General features: G+C 43.7%; 1 protein-coding gene across 4 annotated transcripts; it reads left to right on the plus strand.

Moving 5' to 3' along the window:
* The first annotated feature begins 1,996 nt into the window (after positions 1–1,996).
* Positions 1,997–24,163, plus strand: GOLGA2 (golgin A2). Of its 4 annotated transcripts, none has more exons than XM_019540705.1 (28): positions 1,997–2,096; positions 2,255–2,386; positions 3,208–3,288; positions 6,868–7,002; positions 7,569–7,612; positions 7,770–7,833; positions 8,343–8,402; positions 8,840–8,920; positions 10,820–10,858; positions 11,823–11,885; positions 12,152–12,245; positions 12,995–13,101; positions 13,733–13,791; positions 13,998–14,139; positions 14,805–14,894; positions 15,059–15,166; positions 15,301–15,388; positions 15,966–16,312; positions 17,204–17,317; positions 17,909–18,133; positions 18,328–18,427; positions 18,529–18,617; positions 19,414–19,567; positions 19,712–19,779; positions 20,415–20,517; positions 20,852–20,958; positions 21,520–21,685; positions 21,796–24,163. In XM_019540705.1, the coding sequence occupies exons 1-28, from the start codon at positions 2,046–2,048 to the stop codon at positions 22,041–22,043; spliced, it is 3,159 nt and encodes a 1,052-aa protein (XP_019396250.1). In that variant the 5' UTR covers positions 1,997–2,045; the 3' UTR covers positions 22,044–24,163. The 4 variants fall into 4 exon arrangements, with proteins under 4 accessions (XP_019396250.1, XP_019396251.1, XP_019396253.1 ...); XM_019540706.1 differs by having other exon boundaries at positions 15,969–16,312; XM_019540708.1 differs by lacking the exon at positions 8,840–8,920.
* The last annotated feature ends 344 nt before the right edge of the window (positions 24,164–24,507 follow it).

Genomic DNA, 24,507 nt, shown 5'->3' on the forward strand with positions numbered 1-24,507 from the left:
GATGCTCTCACCTTCCCTGGAAATCTTCAAGAGGAGACTGGATGGGCACCTGGCTGGGGTCTTGTGACCCCTGCCACCCCTAGTGCTCCTTCCTGCCCATGGCGGGGGGTCAGACAAGATGATCTGTCTAGGTCCCTTCCCACTCAGTGATTGTATGATTCTATATATATATTGATTTTGACCTGGAAGGCTACAAGAATACTTTATAAACAGCTGATATACAAATGAAATATTTTACACACCACTGAAATGCAGCAACCTCTGGTGTAAAATACAAAGATCTATTTAACAGCACAAAGTAACACCCCCACAATGTTTAATAGTAAAAAATATTTTTTTTCCATTGGAAACAGCATCTGAAACTTTAGCTTGTGCAGATTATAACTATCCAAATAATTATGAGGACAGGACACCTGGGTTAAAATTCCAGTTCTTACAAACATACCATAACTTGTTTTTTTTAAAGTGGTCAAAACCTAAATATTGCATTTCATCCAAAAGACAGCATCTCTTTAAGCAAAAAATCCTGTAATAGGCTTGGGAAACTGACTCAGAACTGAGTTGCAAAGGAAAAGAGTGCCATCATCACCACCCTTTGTACAGCACATGCATGTCTGACTCGATTCAATAGTGACTTAGAAAGGGAAACACCTGCTGCAATACCACCACTGCCACTTGCAGCCCTTGAGCATTCCTCTGAAACCTCATGCCCAGGTTTAACCCTGGTGGAACATGCATCTCAACATCCCAACTGGACAAAATGTCCAATACAGACAAATACTGAAAAACAGCAACAGCAGCTGGTTGAAGTAGAACCAAGTTTAAAATGAGTCACATTTCACAGTGCTTGAAAACCTGAACCACACCCAATGATAGAGCTGTTCCACCTACATTCCTGTTCTCACTAGTGCGTCTCAATTTCTTCTTGCAGTAGAAACCCAGGGCAAGAGAAGAAAACCGTTTGCACTGCACTAGGCACATGTCAGGAAGAGGTTCCTTCCTGTTTTTACCCTGGTATAACTGCCCGAGTGTATTGCATGTGCAGTGGTGACACTCATCTTTCTCTGAAACATTAACCCTGAGCAAATGCTGGAGGCAGAGATAACAGATTCAATGGACCACTGACCTGATCCAGACTACTCCACAAAGGAAGTAAGCTAAAGGAGGAAGGTTCAAGAATTCAAGATTCAATCCAGGAAAAAAGGCAACATCCTCCACATACCATGAATCCCAGAGGCAGGGTTCAAGCATGATAGAGATTTAACAGGACTGGATAAACTTCAGGTTAAATTTGTAAGCCACAACCGTTTCCTGGAGAAGAGAAACTAGCCTTGCATACAGCTAAGAATCATAAAGGGGGTCAGTTGGGTGGCACCTCCAGAGATCATCTAGTCCAGCCATTCTCAAACTCTGACAGATTGCGCACCACTAATTTAAAACAATACAACCTTCAGTACCACTGGCACATTTTTCAGTTCAACCTTATATACCACCAGCAAATTTTCTGTCAGGTAAAGTAATGCTAATAAAGCTGTTAACGCATACTGCTGACAGGTGGCCTGCATATCACTGGTGGTACCAGTACCACAGACTGGGAAACGCTGATCTGGTCCAAACCCCACCTGAGGCATGATCAGTCCTGTCCAAACCATCCTATACATACCATCCACCATCTCAACCCCACAACCCTAACACTACACGAGGCAACTCCTGAATCTGCTTCATATCCCGAAGGCCCAGGAAGGCCCAAGGGAGGGACTTGGGTGGGCAGGGCCAAGATACACTGCACAGACCCCAGGCAGAGGCAGAGGCAGGGCTGTGTCCCCTCACGAGCCCACTGCCATGAAGCACGATCAGGCACGGAGTAGGGGAAGATGAGGGACGTAGCACATGCGCACGGGGCAAGGGAAGGGAAGGCGCGCACGCGCACGCGAGAGGGGAAGGCGGCGCGCACGCGCATGCGCACGCGCGCGGGGGCGGGCACCGCCTGCCTGGTGCCTGGTGTCTGGTGCCGGGCGGAGCCTGCCCCCGCTGACGTGGCGGCCATGGCGGACGGCGGCAGCCGGCAGAGCAAGCTGGCCGCGGCCAAGAAGAAGGTAACGCCCCCCACCCCTCACCACGGCCCCCTCCTCGGGTAGCCGGGCCGGTGACCTTGGCTGGGCGGGCGGGGCCGCTCCTTCCCCCTCCCCCCGTTTAAACCTCTCTCCCCCGGGCCGCCTCGGCCTGGCCTCCGGATGACGCGCCTCCCCCGCAGCTGAAGGAGTACCAGCAGAAGAACAGCCCCGGGCCCGCGGCCGCGGCCAAGAAGAAGCGCAAGAACAAGGAGGGCAGCCGGCCCGACACGCCGACCAGCGCCGACGACAGGGACAGGCCGTCGCCCGAGAACGTGAGTGTCCTGCGCTCGCCTGGTCGCGGGGCGACGCACGCCAGGGACGGATGGGGTCCGCAACCCGCAGCTGCTAATGGGACCTGGCGCCACGGGCTGGGGCTAGGTCTGCCAGTGAAGCCGTTCTTGACCCCAGAGCAGGCAGTGTGGATTTCATAGATTTCATAGATATTAGGGGCTGGAAGGGACCTCGTGAGATGGAGCCCAACCCCCCACTACCCTGCCATGGGCAGGAAGTCAGTTGGGATCAAGTGACCCCAGCAAGAAAAACATTGACATGGATGTGAGGGGTCAGGGCACGTGAACGATGAAAGGACTGGGCTTTTTTGGCCTGGAGAAGGGGGGCTGAGGGGTGAGAGCTGCCTTCGACACCCTGAAGTGGGGGTAACAAAGAGGATGGCGGTTCTCAGGGGTGGCAAATGACGGGATGAGGAGTGAGGGTCTCAAATTGCAGCAGGGGATGTTCAGGTTAGCTGTGATGGAACAGTTTGTCACTAGGAGAGTGGTGAAGCACTGGAACAGGCTACCCAGAGAGGTGGTTTAATCTCCATCCTTAGAGATTTTGAAGACCCAGGTAGACAAAGCCCTGGCTGGGATGATGTAGTTGGGGCTGGTTCGGCTTTGAGCAGGGGTTTTGACTACATCTGACCTCCTGAGGTCCCTTCCAGCCCTCGTTTTGTATGATTGATCCTATGTTTCGACATCCATTTTGGTAAAGGGAGAGTGAATGCAAGGTCCTTTGGTTGCAGCCACCCTTTGATTGGTGTCTCACTCTGTCTTTCTGAGCCATTTCTCTTTCCACTTTCTTTCACTTCCTTTAGATTCAGAACATACTGAAGGTGCTGGTGTCAGACCTTAATCGATCCAATGGGGTAGCCATACCCTCATTGGACAAGAGGAAGGTGAGGCAGTGTTCGGCATCCCTCTGACTAGTTTGCTGTCCTTACTGCATGCTTCAAGTTCTCTTCAAACTGCCTCTTGATTTTTTTGGATGAAGCTTCATTCTGGCATATTTGTTGTCAGTTGCTTGAGTTTTTTGTTTTCATTAACCTTGAGCTTTTTTTCCCCTTTTAATGTGCCTCTTTGTTGCTCTTACTTCGTGTGTTTCCTTCTGATTTATGTCAAGTTTAAAGATGTGAACTGCACCAGCTTCCCTTAAGATAGACTTGTGAGATCAGGCAATTTAGAATTGTATGGGGGTTCCTGGGTGATGGTATGAATAGTAAACACCTCGCCACTCCTTTCCCCATACACTTTGTTCCCACAAAGATGCGGCATGGGGCATATAAAAGCATTGTTCAAACTGGGCCACAGGCTGGGTTTATTTTCTAGATCTGTGATCTTCCTGTTTGCATGTCGCTGTTTTATTTATTAAATAATGAGTGCCTCATCTCTGAAGTACATGTTCTTGCTCATCTCTAATCGTGTAGTTGCCCTAAGTAAACTGTCTAGTTATTCCAGCCAGCCGATTTTGTGACAGGTGATGAAATTTGCACATGTGATGCAATCTGGCAAGTAGCATGGTTTTAAATATGTCTAGGCAGGAAGTCAGATATTTTATAGCAAGTGTTAACTAGCTCTAATGTCTTCATATTGCCTGTAGTTCTGGCAGCAAAGGGGCTGGGAACATTCTTATCTGTAATAAAATACAAGTATGAGAGAGCAAGCTTCTACCAGCCTTTTATTTTCAACATGTTTCATAAAAGTAGTCTCATAAATTAAAGAAGGCTAAAATGTTGATAGAAACACAGAAAATGCAAAATAAAACATGATGACTCAGGAAGTATTTAGTGTTCTTGCTTTCCTAAAACCTCAATTACCTATTAACTTGTATAGTGTCCACAACTGTCTTCACCTTAAGCTTTCAAGTCCAGCATGTCATTATACCTGCCTTGCATCCTTTTCTTTTTGTTCCACCCATAGACATAACTATGTTAATCACCAGGTAGAGTAGAGCAACTCTGCTGTGAAACCTGCATGATGTGATAGATAAAATAAGACTTTCACTAGTTTTCCTTGCATATTAATGCAGCAGCGCTCCCATCAGAGACTTGGAGTGCCTGGCACAAAGCTCTTGCAAGTGGGGTATTTCTGTGGGATGTTATATGGGAGAGCATGGTAAGAGCACTTGACAGGTGCTTTCCTGTGAGGTTGAATGCGGCATGTTAGAAGTATAATGTATATTTAAGCTTATCAGATGGACACATCAGAAAGAGAATTGATGTTTGTTCAAGGACAGGTTGAGGTAGGATGTACTAATAATTTTTCTGTCAATGACTAATCTCAAAATGAGGGCCTAATCCATACCTGCCGTGTTTGTGCTATTGTGAATATGGAAACGTTACTCTTCCATTAGTCTTCATGTCCCAGATGCCTTTCTCTGCTTTCTTTTCATGCACCAGTGCGTTTTGGACTGAGTAGCTGTTACAGATTTTCCTCCTGGAGGCTGCAGATAACGATGCCCAGGGCCTCAGACTGATTTTCAAGTTGCTCTCGAAGTATAGTCTGTAATGAGAGAGAATTTCTCTTCCCAGTTGTCTTGCTGGTAGAACTCCTGAGTCAGGGAAACGCCACTTTAAACACTTACCCAATGCTAATAGGCAGAAAAGCTGAATGCTGGCATCTGAGCTAATGCCTTCATTGGTGCCTTAACACAGGCAGGCAAATCCTTCCCACCTCATCTGCTGTAGCTTTCTGGTTGTGAAAGGGGGAGAACACCTGACAAACGAGGAAACTTTAAGAAAAAGCAAATGGCTGCTGATATATATTGGGCTGAACTGAGTCATTAGCTTCTTCAAGTTATTAGCATTTCACAACTGTAGTTGGTTGAATTGCTGTGTTAGAATTTCTGACAAATTTCTTGGTGCCCCTTCCCTTTTCCCCTCCCTGCAAATTAGGTCTTCAAGCTGCTTTCACTTCAGAGGTCTTTTCCTTTTTTTTACAAGGAATCTTTTTTTGTGTGACCATCTTTTCAGGACAACCATCACACATTTTAGCATGATGCATTAGATACGTGTAGAGAGAGTTTCAGGGTAGGATATTAGCAACTTAATTTAATATATTTTATTGATATGATGGGGGGGATCCCTTCTATCCACTTTCTGCTCTATTTTGTTGATTTTTCTGAGCCAATATTAGAGTGAGGAAACCTGAGAGAGGATGCAGTGGGAAGGGGTTGAGCAATACACGATCCTCCAAGGAACATTCAATATATATTGATCCCTGCCAGCAAGAACCTGCCTTGCTAAAAAAGACTTCTAAACATTCCAATCTCTTTCTCGTCAGTTTAGTTCAGGCATTCTCTAATTGTTGTTTTGAAATCTGTCTTCAGAGTTGGCTGTCTGACTCGCATAAGAAGTGGTGAGCAAGTGAACAAGCGACACCCAGACCCCCTCTCTGCCCCTACAAACAGTTGGGAAGGAGGAAGAGAGGACATAAATGCTTTGGATTCCCTCTGAACAGTCAGGAACTAAGCTAGAATAAGAGAAGACATGGTATTAAATTATCTTGTAGAGTGCCACAGAATCTTGCTGAGACTATTTATTGATGGTCTGCTTTAATGTTTGCTTTGTAATGTCAGTATGTATTGATAGCTCTGGTTGGGGTAATATTATGACAGGGATTGCCAGGCTGCGAGAGTGCACAGAAAATGGGGGGAAAAAATCACAAAGTCCCAGTAAGGTTGAAGATCAGGCAGATGAGGGACTGTCTAGTTGCTCTGTGACTCAATACTAGATAGTGGTTGATCATACCCATCCCCAGAATGGTACATTTATTTGTCTGCAGTGATGCAAAGATAACATTTTTAACTCTCATGTAGACCAAACTCATTCACAGCAGGAGTGGTATCGGCTCCTTTTGATTCCATTAGAGGGTCACACCTGCTTACCTCAAGAGCTGAATTTGGTGTTTTGATTTATAATGCTCTATATCTTTGTGTCAAACCCTCTTCAGTTCACAGCAATTCTCAATTTCAATAAAGAGGATGAGAGGAAAAGGGGTGCTTGAATTGAACTAACCGAGTACTTGATTAGTTATTAACCCATTCTTTTCATCTTATTTTGCATCTGTTGATCAGTGTTTTCCCCAGTGGCAGAATGAAGATGGTGCTTTGCAAAGCAGAGAGAATAGATTTGGCATTGATCTTGCCCTGCCTGCTCTAGTTCCCTTGTACCATATATAGCAGTCCTGTTAAGCATATGGTAAAATTTACTGCCCTGGACACTAATTCTACATGAAAGCCCTCTAGGTCCCATTTGAGCTGGGGTAACAGGTGACTGTGTAGCATTCAGTGGAGGAAAACAGGTTGATGAATTGACCTGTTTGTTCTGGGGAGAACACAGATTTGTTTGCCAGTGCACATGTTTGTAGATAACCACAATGTTCGCCTTGTTTTGTGCACAGAAATCTTGTTAAGGGTGTGTTTCTCTCTCCCCGCATTCAGCATGTAGCTGTAATCCCTGTGATATGTTTTGTGACAGGCATACTTTGACAGTGATGTTACCGTTCATAATGCTGAACAGCTGGCTGCCGATGTCCCTGTGTTATCTAACAGCAACAGTCTTCCTAGCTGTGGCTCTGTCACACCTGCTTCCAGTAGCATGCCATTGTCACAGGTTTGTGAGCCTTTGCGTTGACACGCTAGTGATGCTGTTTGTATTGAGCAGAAGTGTGTTTGTATTAATATGTCAAGGGTCATGTGAGATTTCCAGACAAGTGTAAAATTCTCTCCTCTCCACTCAATTTTGGTCCAACTCTGAAAGCAAAATGAACTTTTCACCACATAAGGAAACTTATCCTTTGCTCCTTCCTTCCCCCATCTCAGTTAGTAAGGAGATCCCTAAGAAAACAGGTGATTCCTCAGAAGGAGTAGGCCTCTGTTCTTTAAAGAATTTGAGAATTAAGTTTCAGCTCTTTAGGAAGGCAGTATGTTTTTGCCACTAAAGACTTTGAACTGACCTGGCTTAATATATCACTTGTAAATGCTCAAGATCTTTTCTGGAGGTCTCAGAATAAGCAGAAATGATCCACAACCTGGACCTGACTTGGGTTGTGCTATGAATATTGAAGTTATATTTGAATGGATTACAGTAAAGGCAGAGGTTATCTAATGCAAACTTTGGGGTGCTCAAGTATGTTTCTGTCTGCTATAGTCTTGTGATTCTTCTGTCTTACTCCACAGATACATGATGCTGATGGTCATAAAAATGTGTTGGATGAAAACAGGTGTGTGTGTGTTACCTTTCCTTTAATAAAAGGCACCTATAATAGGGCTCAAAAGGGGATGACAAAGGTGTTTGCTATCAAAATGCCTCCTGTGCTAGTTTGGCCAGTTCCCGAATAGACCCTGTAAAACAACATGCTATCTTTTTTCTGTTTGTAGGTCCCTGTCTTCAACAGAGAGTCTTCGCCAGCTGTCTGAGCAGCTCAATGGCTTGGTCTCTCAGGTTTGGCCTCATTAACAGGATAAATGGAATGCAATTTCTTCTAAATTTCAGAAGTGGGGGTTTAAGTAGCCAGCTCAGGAATGTTCTCGTCAGTCCCAGAGTTCTTTGCAGCCAACCCACTAAACAGTAAGACTTTTAAACCCTGAAAAGTAGAAACTATTGTTGTAGGAATGTGAAACTCCACCAGTAGGAAGAGAACCAGAGTGGGAGGGGGTAGCAGCTTATATCCATGAAACACACTCTCTTAATTCATGGCAATAAAACTAAAGTATGTGGCCTGTACATTTCATGTAAGACCATTTCTGGATGTGATTGTACATAGAGATCTGTACAGGTTGCATACCTTTACCCAGATAAATAGATATTATCTGCTTTTGGTTGGTGCCTTGATAATCCTCCAGAGAAAGGCACAGTATAAATAATAGTGTACTATTGGGGGTATGGAAGGTCATCTCCTATTTTGTACTGATAAATAAAACAGTTATTTTGTATGTCAATTTTTCTTGTAGTCCACATCCTATGTGAATGGGGAAAGTGGTGTTTCTTCCACAAATATAAAGGAAATGGAAGTAAGTCCTGCTTAGTCTGATTTTTTTTTTTTCTCATTCACTGGGTTAGCACTTTACCAATTACACAGTGGGACCATCACTGTAATGATGTTGAGACCTATTTGTTGCCCTGTTCATGCATAACTACCACATCAGAGGGCAGTTGGAGACAGGCATCTGTGGAAATTTCCAGCTGGAGGGTTGGAACTAATAAGACCTTCTGAATGCAGCTAGTACTCTCAGTATTTTTTAAATGAGATTCAGGCCTCAAACAAATATATAAAACATCTTGATATCTGGTTCAAACTTGTTGAAAGCTCAGTATATTTGGGGGAAATCCAAATCAGATTCAAAACTGTGATATTGATTTACTTTCTGTCCTTTTTAATTATTTCCTTTTTTTCCCTCCTCCTCTGCCCCTCTACCTTCTCCTCCACCTGTCTGCATGCGCCCATCAGACACGTTACCAGGAGCTGGCAGTAGCCCTAGATTCCAGCAATCTAACTAACAAACAGCTCAATACAAAGATAGAGGAATTGGTAAGAAACAATCCAGCCAACCAGTTTGACATTCTTTGCTCCTCCATGCTCTCTGGGTGTCTGCAAGGTTATGGGTTCTTTTACAGTGCCACAAAAGAAGCTACTTGCACAGCATTTTTCAGGGAACAAAGTGGATTTTATGGGAACACCCAGTCAGATGGTGAAAAGTCAGATTAAAAGACTCCTAAATGTATTGGCCTGTATGAAGGAAATGAAATAACATGAAATAAGATCCATACAATATTGATCTCTTCATATTTTGCCAGGGTGGCTAGCTTCATGATAAAACTAATGCTGGATCTGATCTGCACTCACCAAACTCAGTAGAAGCAGAATCTTGTCCACAGGCAGTAACCTGAAAATTTGTAATTTCTCAGGTTGATCTTTCCGTTATTACTTTGTCTGCAGAATGGGAGTAAGGGGGGTTAGGGGAGAGCCCAGGGGCTTGTGTCTGATCATTATCTCAGCATCTGTGGCACTATGAATGAACTGCTGCATTCTGTGGCCTGCTTGAATTATTGCTGCTGCTTTTTATCTTCTTGCTTTAATACTTCAAGAAAAGCCTGCACAATCTGAAAAGAAATGTGCTTGATCTGAAATGGTTTTCCCTTGGCTTGTTTCCCACCACTTTTGCCTCTGAAGTACAGGACTCTCCTATGTATCCTATCACCCCTTTTGTTTTGCTCCATTATTTTGTTCTTCTCCCCTTCCTCCCTCCACTGCATCCATCCTCATTTCTCTTGTAGTATTGAGGCTGACCTGTAGAGGCACCTTGTATTGGAGCATTGATCACCAGTGGCTACCTACTTCTGGACAGGCATATGAAATGGTCTCTTGCCTGGAGTTTTACACAGGCCCTATCCTACATTCCTGGACTTGCTTTTGTCTAGTGGTGGCACTATGATCAAAGCCTCTTATAGTTTATCTCCAGTACTGCCACTTTCCTAAATTGTGTTTTTTAATAGGATTGCAGGGAAGTACTTGATCAGTGTTCATTCTTTGTGGGGGAGTAGTAGCTATGTTGCTGGCAATGAGGGGACTCTGAAACTGCTGTGGCAAAGACACAGGTGGCCACCAGGTGGCCACCAGCAGCAAACGGGAACATTGCTGAATAAAGCAGATTTGTGGTTGTTCCTGTGGCTGGTAGCATAGCCTGGTGCAGTGTCTCTGTACCCCTCTTTTTCTTCATACCACGTGCACACCCTGCTTTCTGCTCATTTCTGCCATGTCTCACAGGAAATTAAAGTATATTGCAACAGGATTGTATACACTGGCCCTTGCTGTGTATTTTGACTTCAGTCCTGTAATCTGTTCCACGTGACCAAAATCCCATGCCCTTTGCAGAACCCTGTCAACTTAACTAGGACTCTGCATGGCATAAAGGTTCATCTTTATGCTGGATCATGGTTTTGACATATTGTCAATGGTATGCTTAAAGTTTCACCTAAGGGAAAGGAGGAGGGAATACATTCTTTTTAATAGAATTCTAATATATTGTTGGGGCATAGCAAATATTACAATGATAAAAACCTTAGAATGTAGGATGCAAGTTTAATGTAAGGTGGTATGTAGCTCAGATATAAGAATTCATGATTGTGTTACCTTACTAACATTTTTATTGTGAAATGTGGCAGTTCTATTGAGGACCGAAAAGTATATCCGGAACTGGATAGCATGTGTTACTACGTCTGTATACCATTAGTCCAGAGTCTATTATTTTTAATAGTTAAAACAACCTGGCTTTGTAGAAAATGTCAGAATGGTTTAATGGAATTCCTGTTTGCATTTGCTACACATATGTATCGCAAGCATCTGGTTAAGATGGCAAATGCATTTACAGATTGGAGCAGTATAACAAAATTGCTTAGTACTGATGCATCTGTTTTGCTCCTTCTGCAGAAACAGCAAAATCAAGAGGCTGTGAATCAGTTGGAGAAGGTAAAAGGCATCCCAGTAGCTGTAGTCTTAGGATAGATTTCTGTTCCCCTTGGGAGCAGAATATTCGTGATACACCCTTTTGTTGAGGAAATTGATGTAAAGAATGTGCAGGTGGCACTGCATGATTTAAAAGGGTACCTGATAGAAAGCAGAAGCATTTTTCTTGTTTGGTTAAAAACAGGCTCATAAGTATAAAGCTTATATTGCTTTCCATAGACAAATGTATTTGAACGGCAAACCAAAATACTCGCTTGCGTAAAAGAAAAGCTGTCCATTTCAGTCTTCTTTCACAAACCTTTAATGTATGTCTGGTTAAAACTCCCTGAAAAGAAAACATTTAATACACTATGCATTTATAATTATGTTTCTCCTTTAGTTTTTTGATAGTGATGCAGCCCATTCTCTGACTAGTGTATCTTGGATTTGTTTTTATTTCAAATTACAAAACCATATCAAGCTTCACAGCTTATTGATTTGTTTATAACTTGTACATTTCCCTCCCTCTCCTTGTCTTCCTATGATGCTATGAGTTACGGATGAGACATGATTTGGGGTTTGAAAGTTCTGTCTCTTGTCCTTTATAAAAACTACTGAATGGTGTAAGCCCCCAAAATAGTTTTTTTTTTTTTAACTTACTTTTTAACAGCATGTAATATTAAAATAATGTTTAATGAATTTCAGAGCTCTTCAGCGGAAATGGCCTTCTTTTAGTAGTTTGCCATCCAAACAGTACAGCTTTGTGCTAGTGCAAGAGAATCTGTCACTGTCCAGACCACATGAAGTATGATAAATAAATGAGGCTTAAATGAAGAAAATAGTAGATTTCTAAAAATTCTTTGTATTATTTAGATGCTAATAATTCTGCAATATAATAAACTTAGTTTGTGTAATATAATTAACATCTTCCATTTAACATTTTTTAAATAAAAGTTCTGGGCTTAATGTCCACGGTTTGTTTATGCAGGAGAAGAAAGAGTTTGAACAGAAGTTTGTCAAAGAGCAAGCAGCACTAAGGGAACAGCTACAGGTAAGTCAAAACTTCTGTTTTGGTCAAGCCTCTCATTTAGCTTTCATCTGAGCTACTAATGCTGAATAGTTTTCCTTGTGAAAGCCCTTGCATGTTTTCATTCATGCTTTCAGGAGAAGGCAGCCAATCAGCCAGGCTGTGTACTTAGTTTTGGATCTTATGTTAGTCCTTTCTTTCTTTACTGAATTATCCTTCTCTGACAGCTGGGGAGATATAGTGCCAAGTGAAAATGACTAAAATTGAGCTGTTCTTTTTTTCTCCCAAAGGTTCATATTCAGACTATTGGCATCCTAGTTTCTGAGAAATCAGAATTACAGACAGCACTAGGACATACGCAACAAGCTGCCCGGCAGAAAACAGGTAGATCAGCTTTGAACATTCAGGAAGAGGCTGGATATGTATTTTTTTTCCCTAGGATGATTTAGAACTAGCCCATTCAACATTTGAGCAAAAGATTGGACTAGATGAACTCTGAGGTCTATTCCAAACCTGATTCAGTTGGAAAAGCTGAGGATTCAAGTCATGGGCACCAATTCATTGGCAGCCAGCCTACAACACTCAGTGACTTCTTAATGAGCAGTACTTGGCACAATTACTGCATCTGTCATCATGGCTGTACCCAGAATCACAGCACATTAATCCCATGGGAAGCACAGTTCTTTTGTATGTTGTTAAAGCTCTGTCATGACTGTTAGGACCTGGTGATTACCCCAGGCTGTTCCTTTCTTGCCATCCTGTTGGTTGCTTTTGAGTTGAATACCACAGCAATCATGGTAAGATAAATTTCCCCTGAGTGTTTCATTCTCAAATGAACTCCAGCAATTTTCTGCATTAGAAAAATAATAATAAGCACCTAATGCTTTCTAAAGGGAGTATTATTATCTCCATTTTAAAAATAAGTTGAAGCGCAAGGAGGTTAATTTTCCCAAAGCTGAAATGACTCGGTGGAAGAGTGAGGAACAGAATACAACTCTCTGAACTAGCAGACAATGTGCTACTTTCCTTAAATGAGTGTAAGAACTTGCTGGCTCAACAGAAAACATTGTTTAGTCACGTCTGTGAAGCTGTTTAGAACTTTGTTCCACGTAAGTCTGTTTTGACTTGTTCAGGAGAAGCTGAAGACCTTGCTACTCGGTTGCAGTCATCTCGCCAGCGGGTATCGGAGCTGGAACGCACCCTGTCTTCCATCTCTACACAGCAGAAGCAGTCAGAAAAAGTAAGAGTTCCCTCTTCTTACACTGTCATCAGCAGTTGTCCTCTTTCCCATTTAATTTTTCATGAGACTGCTGTATATATTGCAATCTCTGAGAAGAGGGGGAGACCAGACCACAGTTTTGTACCCTCTGTGACCAAGGCAGATTTCCTTATTTTTATACAGCCACTATTTTTGGGCTTCAGATCTGGCACCTTGCTTCATTTGTCTTGCCAGATTCAAACAATGAAAACCCAACCACAGCTTCTGTCCAGGAGTCCTCCATCAAAGAGACATTTGAGCATTGATGCTGATCCAGAAGCTTGCCACAAAACCTCCTGGCTAGTTGGTGGTGTCATGTCTGAAAAGACTCTGAACAGATGAGTTCCTGGCAAGTTCAGGCTTTGTATGAAGTTTGATGGGGTGACAGACTTGGCTCCAGTGCCAGCCAACTATAGCTAAATATGAGCTTCGAAGCAAGTCCGTTCTGAGGTTTCAGCCCTAGAGGCCAGGAGTATTCCTATGAATATGAAGCTTTGGGTTTTTTAGTTCCACATTAGCTGATCAACAGAAGGTTTAATAATAGGCAGCTTAAATTTTTTTTTCTTTCTTTAACGTCTGGGGTTGAGTCCCTTTTTTTTTAATCTTTTTCCAGCATAATAAAGAGCTAGTGAAGGAACGAGACAACCTGAAATTGGAACTGTACAAGCACAGGTGAGTTCAGTTTTCTGTTACTGCAGAGCCAGCAGTACTGAACTGTGATAGAACTATCTTCTTGCACTGGCTTTCCCTTCCTCTGCACAACATGACTTCATTCCAGTCACCAGAATGGACGAGTCTGTAAACTAGTCACATGAACAACAGAGCCACTGGTAAAAGTAAGGATCATAGCTAGTTTATTATTTCTGTGTGTCTCTCAGCAAAGGCAGTGAGGAACTGAAGCAGCAGAACTCTGAGCTTTTGGAGAAGCTGCGCTCCCTGGTTTCTGAAAATTCAGCCATGAAACTGGATGTGGAAGATTTGCATAAGAAACTGGAAATGGCTGAGCTGATGATTCAACAGGTGACTGCAGTGTTACTGAGGAGTGTGTATTCTTGATTGTGGGGTAGGGCTTGCTGTGACCTTGGGAAGTAAGGGTAGTATGCTACAAGAAAATTAATATAATCCTCATTTACCCACTACCATTTTCCAAGCTGCATACAAAACTTAAGGGACGATTTTGAAGTTAAAAGGTTGTAACTGTTGATTGTCAGGAGCAGGAAGCTTATTCTCAGAGAGCGTTGCAGTGTTGATTCTCTAGATACTAGCTCTTCTGGTGCATTTATAGATCTTAGGGTAAGATTATTTAGTCTATGTTATGTCACACTCTAGAATTACACCCAGTTATCACTATATTGAGCTCAGTAATTGTTTGACCAAATTATATCTTCTGGAAAAGAAAGGGGCATATTGCCAACCTATTGGAATACATTAGCCATTACTGTTCCTTTTACACACCCCACAGATCTTTTCCAGAGGGCTAAGAAACCCCCAAACCCTTCCATTTCTAAACCGTCATCTTTCAGCTCAGACCATATATTTTTTTTAATGTTAACTTGTGTTGAACTAGAACAGTTTGCAGAACCATAGAAATTGCCAAAAGGATCACATCAGAGGTTGCTATCAAGAAGGAGTTATAAAGAGAAAACAAGGAATGCTGGCTGTAACTTATTTGCCTCTTCTGGCAGTTTACCAATCAGTCGGGGAATCTGGATGCAAACCAGCAGCTGCAGCTGGCATTGGAAGAACGGGCAAACCTGGAAACACAGGTCACTCAGGTAAGAGATTTGAATGAAATATGGTGCTGGTCAATATTGCAACCTTTGTGCAGCAGGGCAATACTGGCTGAGACTCTGCACTTGCACTGGTATGTTTTTGTCTTCCTTCAACTGACAACTTTTCATTTCACTTAACTGATGTAGTTTTTCCTCTTCCTGAGTAGCTGTCAGAGTCACTTCACCAGCTCCAGGCAGAAAGAGATCAGTATGTGGAGAAGTTGAAGGAGGAGGGCAGTATCTGGCAGCAACGGTTACAGCAGCTGTCTGAGCAGGTAAAAACAGCAGTGCTGTATTCTCTGTGTGCAACGGCATTATTATTAATGATATTGAGGACCTCAAGGCTGATTCAACAGGAGGAAATGCATGGCAAGTACTTGTTTTAACTCCTCCCTCTGTTACCACATAGGTCCGAACACTGACAGAGGAAAAGGAGAAGAATGTGATGCAGATTCAGGAGCTTGAAGACAGTATTGCTCAGCTGCTCAGCAAAGCAGGTAGAACCAACTATTTTGAGCTTAAGGTGGGTTACCAGAAGACTAGAGGGGGGCTCTACCCATTCTCCTTATGTAAAAGTTTGGGCAACCAGATTTGTTACCCCAGAACTAGCAGAACAATGGGAAAGACTAATGTGCATGGGGAAACCTTCTGACCTAGTGAACATTAAAAAGGCCCTTCACACCAGCACTCAAGAATACATTAACCTCTTTTCGTATCTTCCTGAGGCAAACTTGCAGCTCCTGGTCCCAGTGAATCGCTCAGACTGGGAAGTAAAACTAACTCTGATATATCAGTGCCTGCTTAGCACTTAGCTCCCTCTGCTCCCCAGTTCAGAAAGCTTTTAACAGTATGCTGCAGCAAACTGATGGCTGCACTGTTGTGGCTTTCTCCTTTGTCTTGCTGGCAGAGGAAGGGTTGGATTATGCTGTCATCATCCCATCCTTTGGTACTGGGCCCAGCATAGTAGATTAGGTGGGCAAAGCATGTTCACATAGAAAGGTAAAACCCTTGTTAACTTATATGCGCATGAGTGGAGCAGCTCCGACCAACTGGTTGTGACTCCATTTTTTCCAGCAGTGAAATCCAAGGATAGTGAGCCTGCCCCACTGGCCGGACCCACAGAAGCTGAGCTGAGTCTGCAGGAGGAGGTCCAGAGATTGCAGAAAGAAAAGGAGGAGCTTCATGGACAGTACCAGGCTCAAGTTCGGGATAATGAGCAGCTGAGCCGTCTCAACCGGGAGCAGGAGGAGCAACTGCTAGAGCTTGAGAAGACAGTGCAGCGTTACAGCGAGGAGTCTGTGGACAGACAACAGATCCTGGAGAACATGCAGAGCGACAAGGCCACCATCAGCCGAGCTCTGAGCCAAAACAGGGAGCTGAAGGAGCAGCTGGCTGAGCTACAGAATGGATTTGTCAAGCTGGTATGTCTCTTGGTGCATCTTCTCCCATGATGCAATCATGCAGCAGCACATACAGTGATAAGGGCCTGGCAGAAACATTGGCCTTATCTTGCCATCTGTTGCTTTGGTATTGAACCTCCAGTATTAGATCGTGCTGTGCTAGGAGACTTCTTGCCATCTCTCAAACTCTCTAGTAAGCTTTCAGTGGATTATCTAGTGTCTGTGCTTGTGCCAAGGGGTTTCCTTCCGTCCCTTTCCCCAAACCTTAAGCTGCTTTTATTTCTTTTCCTTCGTCTCTTGTCTTTTTCTGTCCCCCTATTTTGCATGCATGTTGCTTGTGAAGGGGTTCTTCCCAGCTGCTCTCATCTCTTCTACTGCCTTTTTGCCCTTCTCAATCCTGAATCCTTTTTCTGGCTTTTCGCCTACATTGCAGCTGTCTGAACTCCTCAGCCTGTCTTTCAGGGTTGTACATAGAGGTGTAGGTGGGAGCACAACTTGTTGCCCCCTCCAGCTATCTGTTTCCTCTTGTTGCCCCTCCAGCTATCTGCTCACTTTAGCGGTCTACAAGCTCATTGCTTTGTTTCCTAACTGTTATCATTTTGTGTGTTCTTAGGCTACCTGCATAATTGAAGGAGAGCAAGGCTGCGCTATTTGCTAAGACCTCATTCTTTTGTGACACCTTTCCTTTACTGATCCCCAGTCCACCATTCCTGCAGAGTTTTTTTTTTTTTTCTAAACTTTAATCACCTGTTAGTTTTCCTCTGTAGGTGAAATGCAGTCACTGAAACACTCCTTGATTTCATGTTCTATCAGGACTGAATGTGACCCATTGCCTTGGGTTGCAGAGTACAGCGTAAGAGTTCTTGATGTTAATTTGGGCCTGTCTCATATAGTGGTTATGCATTTTTGCAGACAAATGAGAACATGGAGGTGACGAGTGCCCTGCAGTCTGAGCAGCATGTGAAAAAGGAGCTGGCCAAGAAGATTGGGCAGCTGCAGGAAAAACTGGCTGAGGTCAAGGAGACGGTATGCACAGGGTGTCTGGGCAACAGGGTGCTACCACACCAGTGTGTGATATAGAAGGGCTAACAACTTACAAGCTCTACTGTAAGATTGATATAGTAAGGAACAAATGCAGAGATAGTCCGCACAGTTTACCTTGTCTAAATCCTACTGTGGAGATCTGGCATTTTGCGGGCAGGTGGTGTTTAGTAGAGTGAAATGTCCCTTGTTGATCTGAGGATTGATACTGACAGTTCTTTTTGGATCCAGCTATATGGCAGGAGTTGGGTGTATTGTCAGTCATCACTTCTGTCATGAAAATCAGAACTTCTTATTCTCTGTGATTAAAAAGGAAGGTGGTGTTATGTGAGTGGTGCCCAGTAGGAATGAGGGTATGGACCGACACACTATTTAGTGTGTTGAAAGAGCAGATACACAACCAGTTACTGCAAAGTACTGATGTGTCAGAGTACCCCTGCTTACCTCAGGGTTAGTTGTCGGTCTGTCCATACTCTCAGAGGCTTTGATCAGACAGTGGTACTTCCCGAGATAGCTGCTGCTCAATGTATGTGCGTAGAATTATTGATAATGGGGTTGGATATTGCTGTGTGCCAGGTGGAGCTGAAAACCCAGGAGGCTCAAGGCCTGCAGGAGCAGCGGGATCAGTACTACAGTCACTTGCAGCAATACACTGTGGCATACCAGCATCTGGCTGCTGAGAAGGAGGAGCTACACAAGCAGTTTTTGCTTCAGACACAGCTCATGGACCGGTTGCAGCATGAGGAAGTTCAGGGCAAAGTGACAGTGGAGATGCACCTTAAGGAGCTACAGCAGACCAAGGTAAGAGAGGAGTTGGATGGGAAGCAGGACTCTGTCACTATAGTACTATACTAGAGAGGCATAGAAAGTGTTTGGGGCCAACACATGGGAGCTTTCCTGTTGCTCATGAATTTGTAGTGAAACTTTCTGGTGCAGGTTTCAGGTGCATAGAGTCCATCCCACCTCTCCAGTGAGCTCCTACTTCTTTCTTCCAGGATTGTCTGGCAGCTGTAGCCAAAGAAAACAAAGAGCTTCAGGCTCAAGTCAGTCAGTTAGCTGCAGAGCTGGATGGCAAAATGTTGCTTCGAGTGGAAGGTGAGTAAATACAGTTGATCTTTTTCTCCAGCTAAAAAGCTGGCATGGGCTGAACAGTCTGGTGCATTATAATTCCTTGGTCTGTGTCCCGTGTCTTACAGGAGATGGGGTGGAGAGTGAAGAGACTGTGGAAGAAACTCAGAAACCTTCACTTGTGATCCCAGAGAATTTTGAAAGCCATGAAGAAATGGTGAGTTTACAAAGTGCAGCAAAGCTGCTTTCTCCCAATTGTGTATGAATCTCAGTGTGGTGGGCCTGTCAGATAACCCTCAGTGGGGGGCCAGCAAGTACATAAAATGTCAGATCTGATAACAAGGCAGCAGCCCGTGTATAGTAGCAAGGGGCATAATCAAAGCTGTGTCCCCTTGGCAGCAAACTCTCTAGGCTCTGCAGCACTGTTGCATGGCAGATTGGAAATCCTTTGAAAGCTTTGCTTAGTTTAAAAAGGGTAAAATATTTAATAAGAGCCTTGTCAGCACTGTGGTTCTTGTGGTGTTTATTTTGATATTCTTTATCTTGGGAGGCAGCCTGGGTTGGGATTACCATGACTGGTCACTGGACATCTCTGGGAGAGCAGTAATCAAAATTGTGTTTACAAAGAAGTGGTTCTGGCAGCTGCAGAGAGCTGCTGCTGTTTGGACAGCCCTGTTCTTAGCTATGAGGTCCAGGACCAAAACTGAAAAGGAAAACTGAGATTAAAAACCAAAACAAAACAAAAAACCCTTAATGTCCCTCACAAAGTTCTGCAGTTACAGAATTGTGGCGTGCACAGGACCCTTGGCAAAAGCTAATGCAGAGGACTCTCAGTAAAGCCCCTCCTGATTCCTAACTGTAAATAAAACACTTGTGGAGGGGTGAATCAGTCAGTTTCTTTGCACTTTCTCCATATGCAAAATGGGGATCATTCTTAGGGTTCGGAGGTAATTGATTAGCAACACTGCATAAGTGAAAAGCACTCAAGTGGAATGTCTGGTATTGCTTCTTAGGTCGCTTTCTTGGTGTCCACTATGTCCCAAGTGGAGAGAGAGCGAGAAGAAATGAGACAGCAGCTGAGTGCACAAAAACAACAATGCCGTGGCCTCCTGCAGCAAATAGTAGTTCTTAGGCAGGAACAGCAACATACTGCTACATTGGTTGGAGGTAAATCTACTTGTGCTGTGTTGAGGGGAGCGGGAAGGAAAAAGCGCTTGATGGCCATGCTAGATGGTCCCTTTCACAGAGTGAACTGGACTTCATTGTGCTTCCTCATACAGTTCCTCCTGAATCTGCTTGTTTCTTTTCCAGGTTCCACTACAGATGTTGTCCCAATGGAGGTTCATGAGGCCTTAAAAACTGCCATGGAGAAACTACAGGTGAGCATCTGACACCATCCCCTGCTCTCTGCTGAGTTCTGGTGCTTGCTGTCCAGTCCATGTATAGAGGACACAGTTCAGATTGCCCTGGAATAAATGACAGGGTTCTGGTTTCTGTGACCTACATTGCCAGGTTTCCTGTGACAAACCTGTCCCTTGCTTCTGCTTTCTAGCTTTTGGATGCTGCTTTTGTCCTAGTAAAACTGTTGCAGTAGTTATTCTGCGAAGGGCATGGGGCCAGCTTTGCTTCTTGATCTCTTCCTGAAGCAGTAGCTGGCAGGCAGGTTTAAAAATGAGTCATCCTGCAGAAATGAGGAAGAAAGGTGCTGTTAGGCTCCAAGATTGCCAAGCCTCTTCAGTGATTGGGAAAGTCCAGCATGGTGGGCAGAAATCAAAAGGATTTTTTATCCTTTGGCTGCAAAGAGGGAGAAGTGTTTCGTCACATATTTTCTTCAGCTCTGTCCTGTATATTCCCTGTCATCCACAAGCAGTCAGGTTTTCCTACAAGAGATGAGCAAGAAGGAAAGAACAGTGTTGTTCCCTGCACTTACTCTGATGGGATGGGGATTATCATTTTCTATACATATTCCTTGTACACTTGTAGTTCAGAAGGCTGATACTAGTTGTGTATTCAGTCCCGTTTTACAGATGTGATGCATGAGAAGGCTGACCTGAAGGAGCGGTTGGAGGAGCTGGAGCATCGCTGTATACAGCTCTCTGGGGAAACAGACACCATTGGTAAGATCAGCCAGCACAAGAATGAACTCAGTGAAGTCTGCACAGTGTACTAACATGTTGTTTCTCAGTTATGCAGTAAAACTACAGGTGTTTTTCTAACTGTTAATGGACCCTGAGAATTTCAGCTCCAGGCAGGATTTCTACTGCCAGGCCTCCAGCTGCATCCTAATGTTACCTAGCTGAGTCAGGTTTCCAGTTCAGTGTCCAGGCTGCTGCCAGCTGGACTGTAAAGCCTTATTGTTTATTCACCCACAATGTAAAGCTCAAGCAGAGAGAAATGTTATATGTTGTGTAACCCCTTTCTTAGTCGCCCTATGCTCCTTCTGTGTTCCAGGGGAATATATTGCATTGTACCAGAGTCAGAGGGCTATCCTCAAACAGCGGCATCGGGAGAAGGAGGAGTACATCAGCCGACTGGCCCAGGATAAGGAAGAGATGAAGGTAAGGGAAATTCTCTCGGGCGAGAGTACTCGCGCCATGGATAAGAAGCTATGGAGCATGTGTGGAGTGTGCAAGGGCGCACACTGATGGAGATGACATAGTAGCTGACGAAGTGCAGGGCTCAGAAAGGACATACCCACAACAAACATTTCCACAGGACTCTGCCTGGCAGACGATTCTGTCCTACAGGAGCACTAGCTAGTAGCATCTCCAAAGGAGATTGTTGTACTGTGCCAGATTCACTACTAGCTTTGGGATAAAGGAAAGTACAGTAAATTGACTTGGAAAGCGTTTGAAACCAGAAGTCTTTGCATCTGCTAAGGTGCCTGCACTTAATGAGGTTCAAACCTACCAATTTTAATAAGCATTTTTTTTAGAACTCTAGAGATGTCTCTGGAGATCTGGAACCTGCCATTCCGAGTATGTTCTAGTTTGTCTGCAACTGAGGTCAGTTAAGTTGGATACTGGCAGTTTCCTCTAGAGTCAGTGAGGGCTGTGCGTTACCTGTGGCACAGGACATGTGAAGTTCATGGCCTTTCCTTTCTTTGTAACTTGCTGCAGAATAAGTTATTGGAGCTCCAGGAGTTGGTGATGCGTCTGGTTGGAGAGAGAAATGAATGGTACAGCAAGTATATGGCAGGTGTTCAGAACCCAGACCTGGCAAATCAAACTGGAAGTGCCATTCCATTGGAGAGGCGTATTGAACTTAATGCTACTGATGGAGAAGGTGAGCAATAGCCTGCACACTCATCAGTGGCTCCTGCTTGCTAGCAGGGTGAACCTGAGGGCTAGGTGTTTGGATGGGAATAGTAATCTGTTTACCTGGTCTCTTGACAGGATTGCGAGAGGTGAATTTAACAGATGATCCAGAACAGGAAGCTGTAGTTCTTCAAGCCAACTCATCCCCTAGCGACAGCAAAGGCCCACAGCCCAGCCCAGAGGACCCCACTGCAAAGCAGATTATGCAGCTTCTGAGAGAGATCCAAAACCCTCAGGAAAGGCTGGGCTCCCTGTTGGAAAACCCATGTATTCCCTTCTTCTATCGTGCTGATGAGAATGATGAGGTCAAAATCATGGTGGTTTAAATGGCACCAGGAACCTGACTTGCAACAATTTTCTGTGAGCCTGTAAGGACCCAAGCTGCATAGTACTTGCCCTGTATCTCTAACCAGTGCTACCAGTCAGGGCAGATGTTCTCTTTAAAGACATGGGGAAAGAGGGATTGCATCAGGTGGAGCTCTAGCACCAGACTTCATCTCTTTCCCTTTCCTCCTGTTACTTGGTGCACTCTTGAGTGCAGACTTTGACTTGAACTAATCATGAGACAGTCACTACCACCACCACAGGTGGGTCATATGAAAGTGGGGGGACTTCATGATCTTGAACAGAGGAACTTGATCACTTGCTTCCTGCAGCCCCATCTCCAGAAAAAAACCTCTACTGTTGGTGGCCAGCTTCTTAGCAATGATTGGCTAGTGACACTATTTTACTAGTTAAGATTGCAACCTGTCCATCCCTTTCTAAAAGGTTCCCAAAATAATTCCCTCCTTCTGGTAAGAAACTCTTTGGATTCAGAATAATTATTTCTATATTTCATACCACAGATCTTAAACCTCCCATTTTTCTCTCTAAGCTGCATCCTACCCTGTATTTGAAACCAGCGTTGTCAGTCATACAGCCAGAAGATACAGGCTTCCTGCCTAGGCAGCATTACATTTAAAGAAATTGTTCTGATTACATAGAAATGGCCTGGCATCGCTTTGAGTCCTCTAGGGATGGTTGCTCTGTTATTTGCTATGAACAAGTAACTTGTGGATGATTGGAGGTGGGGTAGGAATGCAAGTGCACTTTGAAGGATGATGTTTCACTGTATACATGTTGAAAGGTTTTATTTATTTAAAAAATGGGAGAAATAAGTAAATGGAAACCACTTAATATATGTGATTTGTTACAAATTTCTGGACCCTGGGGATCTCCCCTTTTCTTAGCTCTCCTTTTCTCCTTGCGTTGGCAAGGCTTACACTACCAGAGTGCATTAGCGGTACTCTGGGCTGACATTTAAAGTCTGTTTCTCTGCTCCACACCCTTAAGTTCTTGGGATACATGCAGGAGAAAGGACTGTCACCTGGAAATGCTTAAAGTTGCAAGTGCACTGTGATAAATACTTTGAGGCTGAAAATACTGTGTTAATGAATGCAGGGCCCAAACACTGAGTTACTGTCTCCATCTGCTGGCAAAAAAGGAATTATACCAGAACATCCAGTGTTTGACAAGTACATACGGGTTTAAATCTAATACTTGCTGCTTCCTCTTTGTGGACTTAGCAATCCCAACAGTGAGTAGCTAGGAATTACCCAAGATATGCATGGTTTTTTAAAGAGACCTAACTTATGTAAACCTCAGTGATACAGTACAAATCCCAAGTTGGTGACCTAGAAGCATGTACCTGCTCCACTTCTAGTAACTCTGGCAGGAAGTGAAAAGCAGCAGCAAACAAGGCTCTGAGGCTTGTGGGTTCTCTTTACTTACTATTCTGCAGATCATTTCTATAATCAATCTGCTAATTGTAGTCAACTCTCTCTTTTTTTTTGGTAAATCTGGTACAGGGCATTGTCATTCTAAAGCCAAAGCACAGCGCATTGGAATATTTTTAATGCATTTTAACTTTTATCATTTTACAGTAGGGAGAGGGGTTTTGTGAAATAAAAAAATCAAAGCACTCCTTTGAACTTGGAGTAACTGAACATTAGCCCATCAGGGGAGGGTGGCAATGTTTTTTTTTAAGTCCTTTCATTTGAACAGCCCTAGTGTTGACTGTCAGTGTTATTGGCACAGTACATGGTTAGAGGCCTCATGCAGGGCACTAGCAGGGTGGGCCTGCGAGTTCCCATTTGCACGAGTTTGTGTACATAGTATATCTGTGTAACATTTTGTATATTCCTTGAAGAAAGCGGATAGCTCCTTGCAGCGTTTTTGCCTGTCGGGGTTGCCCATAACCTGTATTATAAAAATGATCTAACTGCAATGGGGCAGGGCTCTGATTTAATATGGAGCATTATTATAAATGGAGTAAATATTTATTGGGTGTTCTATTCCAAGAATGTGAAGGAAAACACTATTGGAAAAAATTTTGCATTCTGTTGCAGAGGTGACTTTAATCCTGTTACAATTTTTCTTTCTTTCTGAATAAACTTATTCAGCCAAGCATTGACTGCATGTGCATTTCTTATTCTAGCCCCTTGAAACCAGGCCAAGAAAATAAGTAGTTGAATTCTTCCTTTCAAGACAGATCTGATCTGACCACAGGAACACCCTGCTCTGACACTTACTCCCTCCTCTGCCTATCCCTTCATCCACAGACATGGAAAAATACAGTTTTCCATTACATTATTAGGTTAATGTTGTATAAGGCATTGTTTGTTGCTGCTCTGGTAGTCTGTGCCTCCTCCAAGCTAGAGTTTGACTTGCAGTTCAAGTGAAGAATGTCCATGACTACCAGTAGATTCTGGCATAAACCAAACTCTGGTTTTAAGAAACTGTAGCTTAGTT

Source organism: Crocodylus porosus, unplaced genomic scaffold (genome assembly GCF_001723895.1).
Source record: "Crocodylus porosus isolate Cpor-Errol unplaced genomic scaffold, CroPor_comp1, whole genome shotgun sequence".
Taxonomy (NCBI): domain Eukaryota; kingdom Metazoa; phylum Chordata; order Crocodylia; family Crocodylidae; genus Crocodylus; species Crocodylus porosus.

Coding starts and splice junctions, on each gene's coding strand:
- GOLGA2 (XM_019540705.1), top strand. CDS start 2,046: ATGGCGGACGGCGGCAGCCGGCAGAGCAAGCTGGCCGCGGCCAAGAAG. Junction 3,289..6,867: donor CCTCATTGGACAAGAGGAAG/GTGAGGCAGTGT, acceptor GTTTTGTGACAG/GCATACTTTGACAGTGATGT. Junction 15,167..15,300: donor TACAGCAGCTGTCTGAGCAG/GTAAAAACAGCA, acceptor GTTACCACATAG/GTCCGAACACTGACAGAGGA.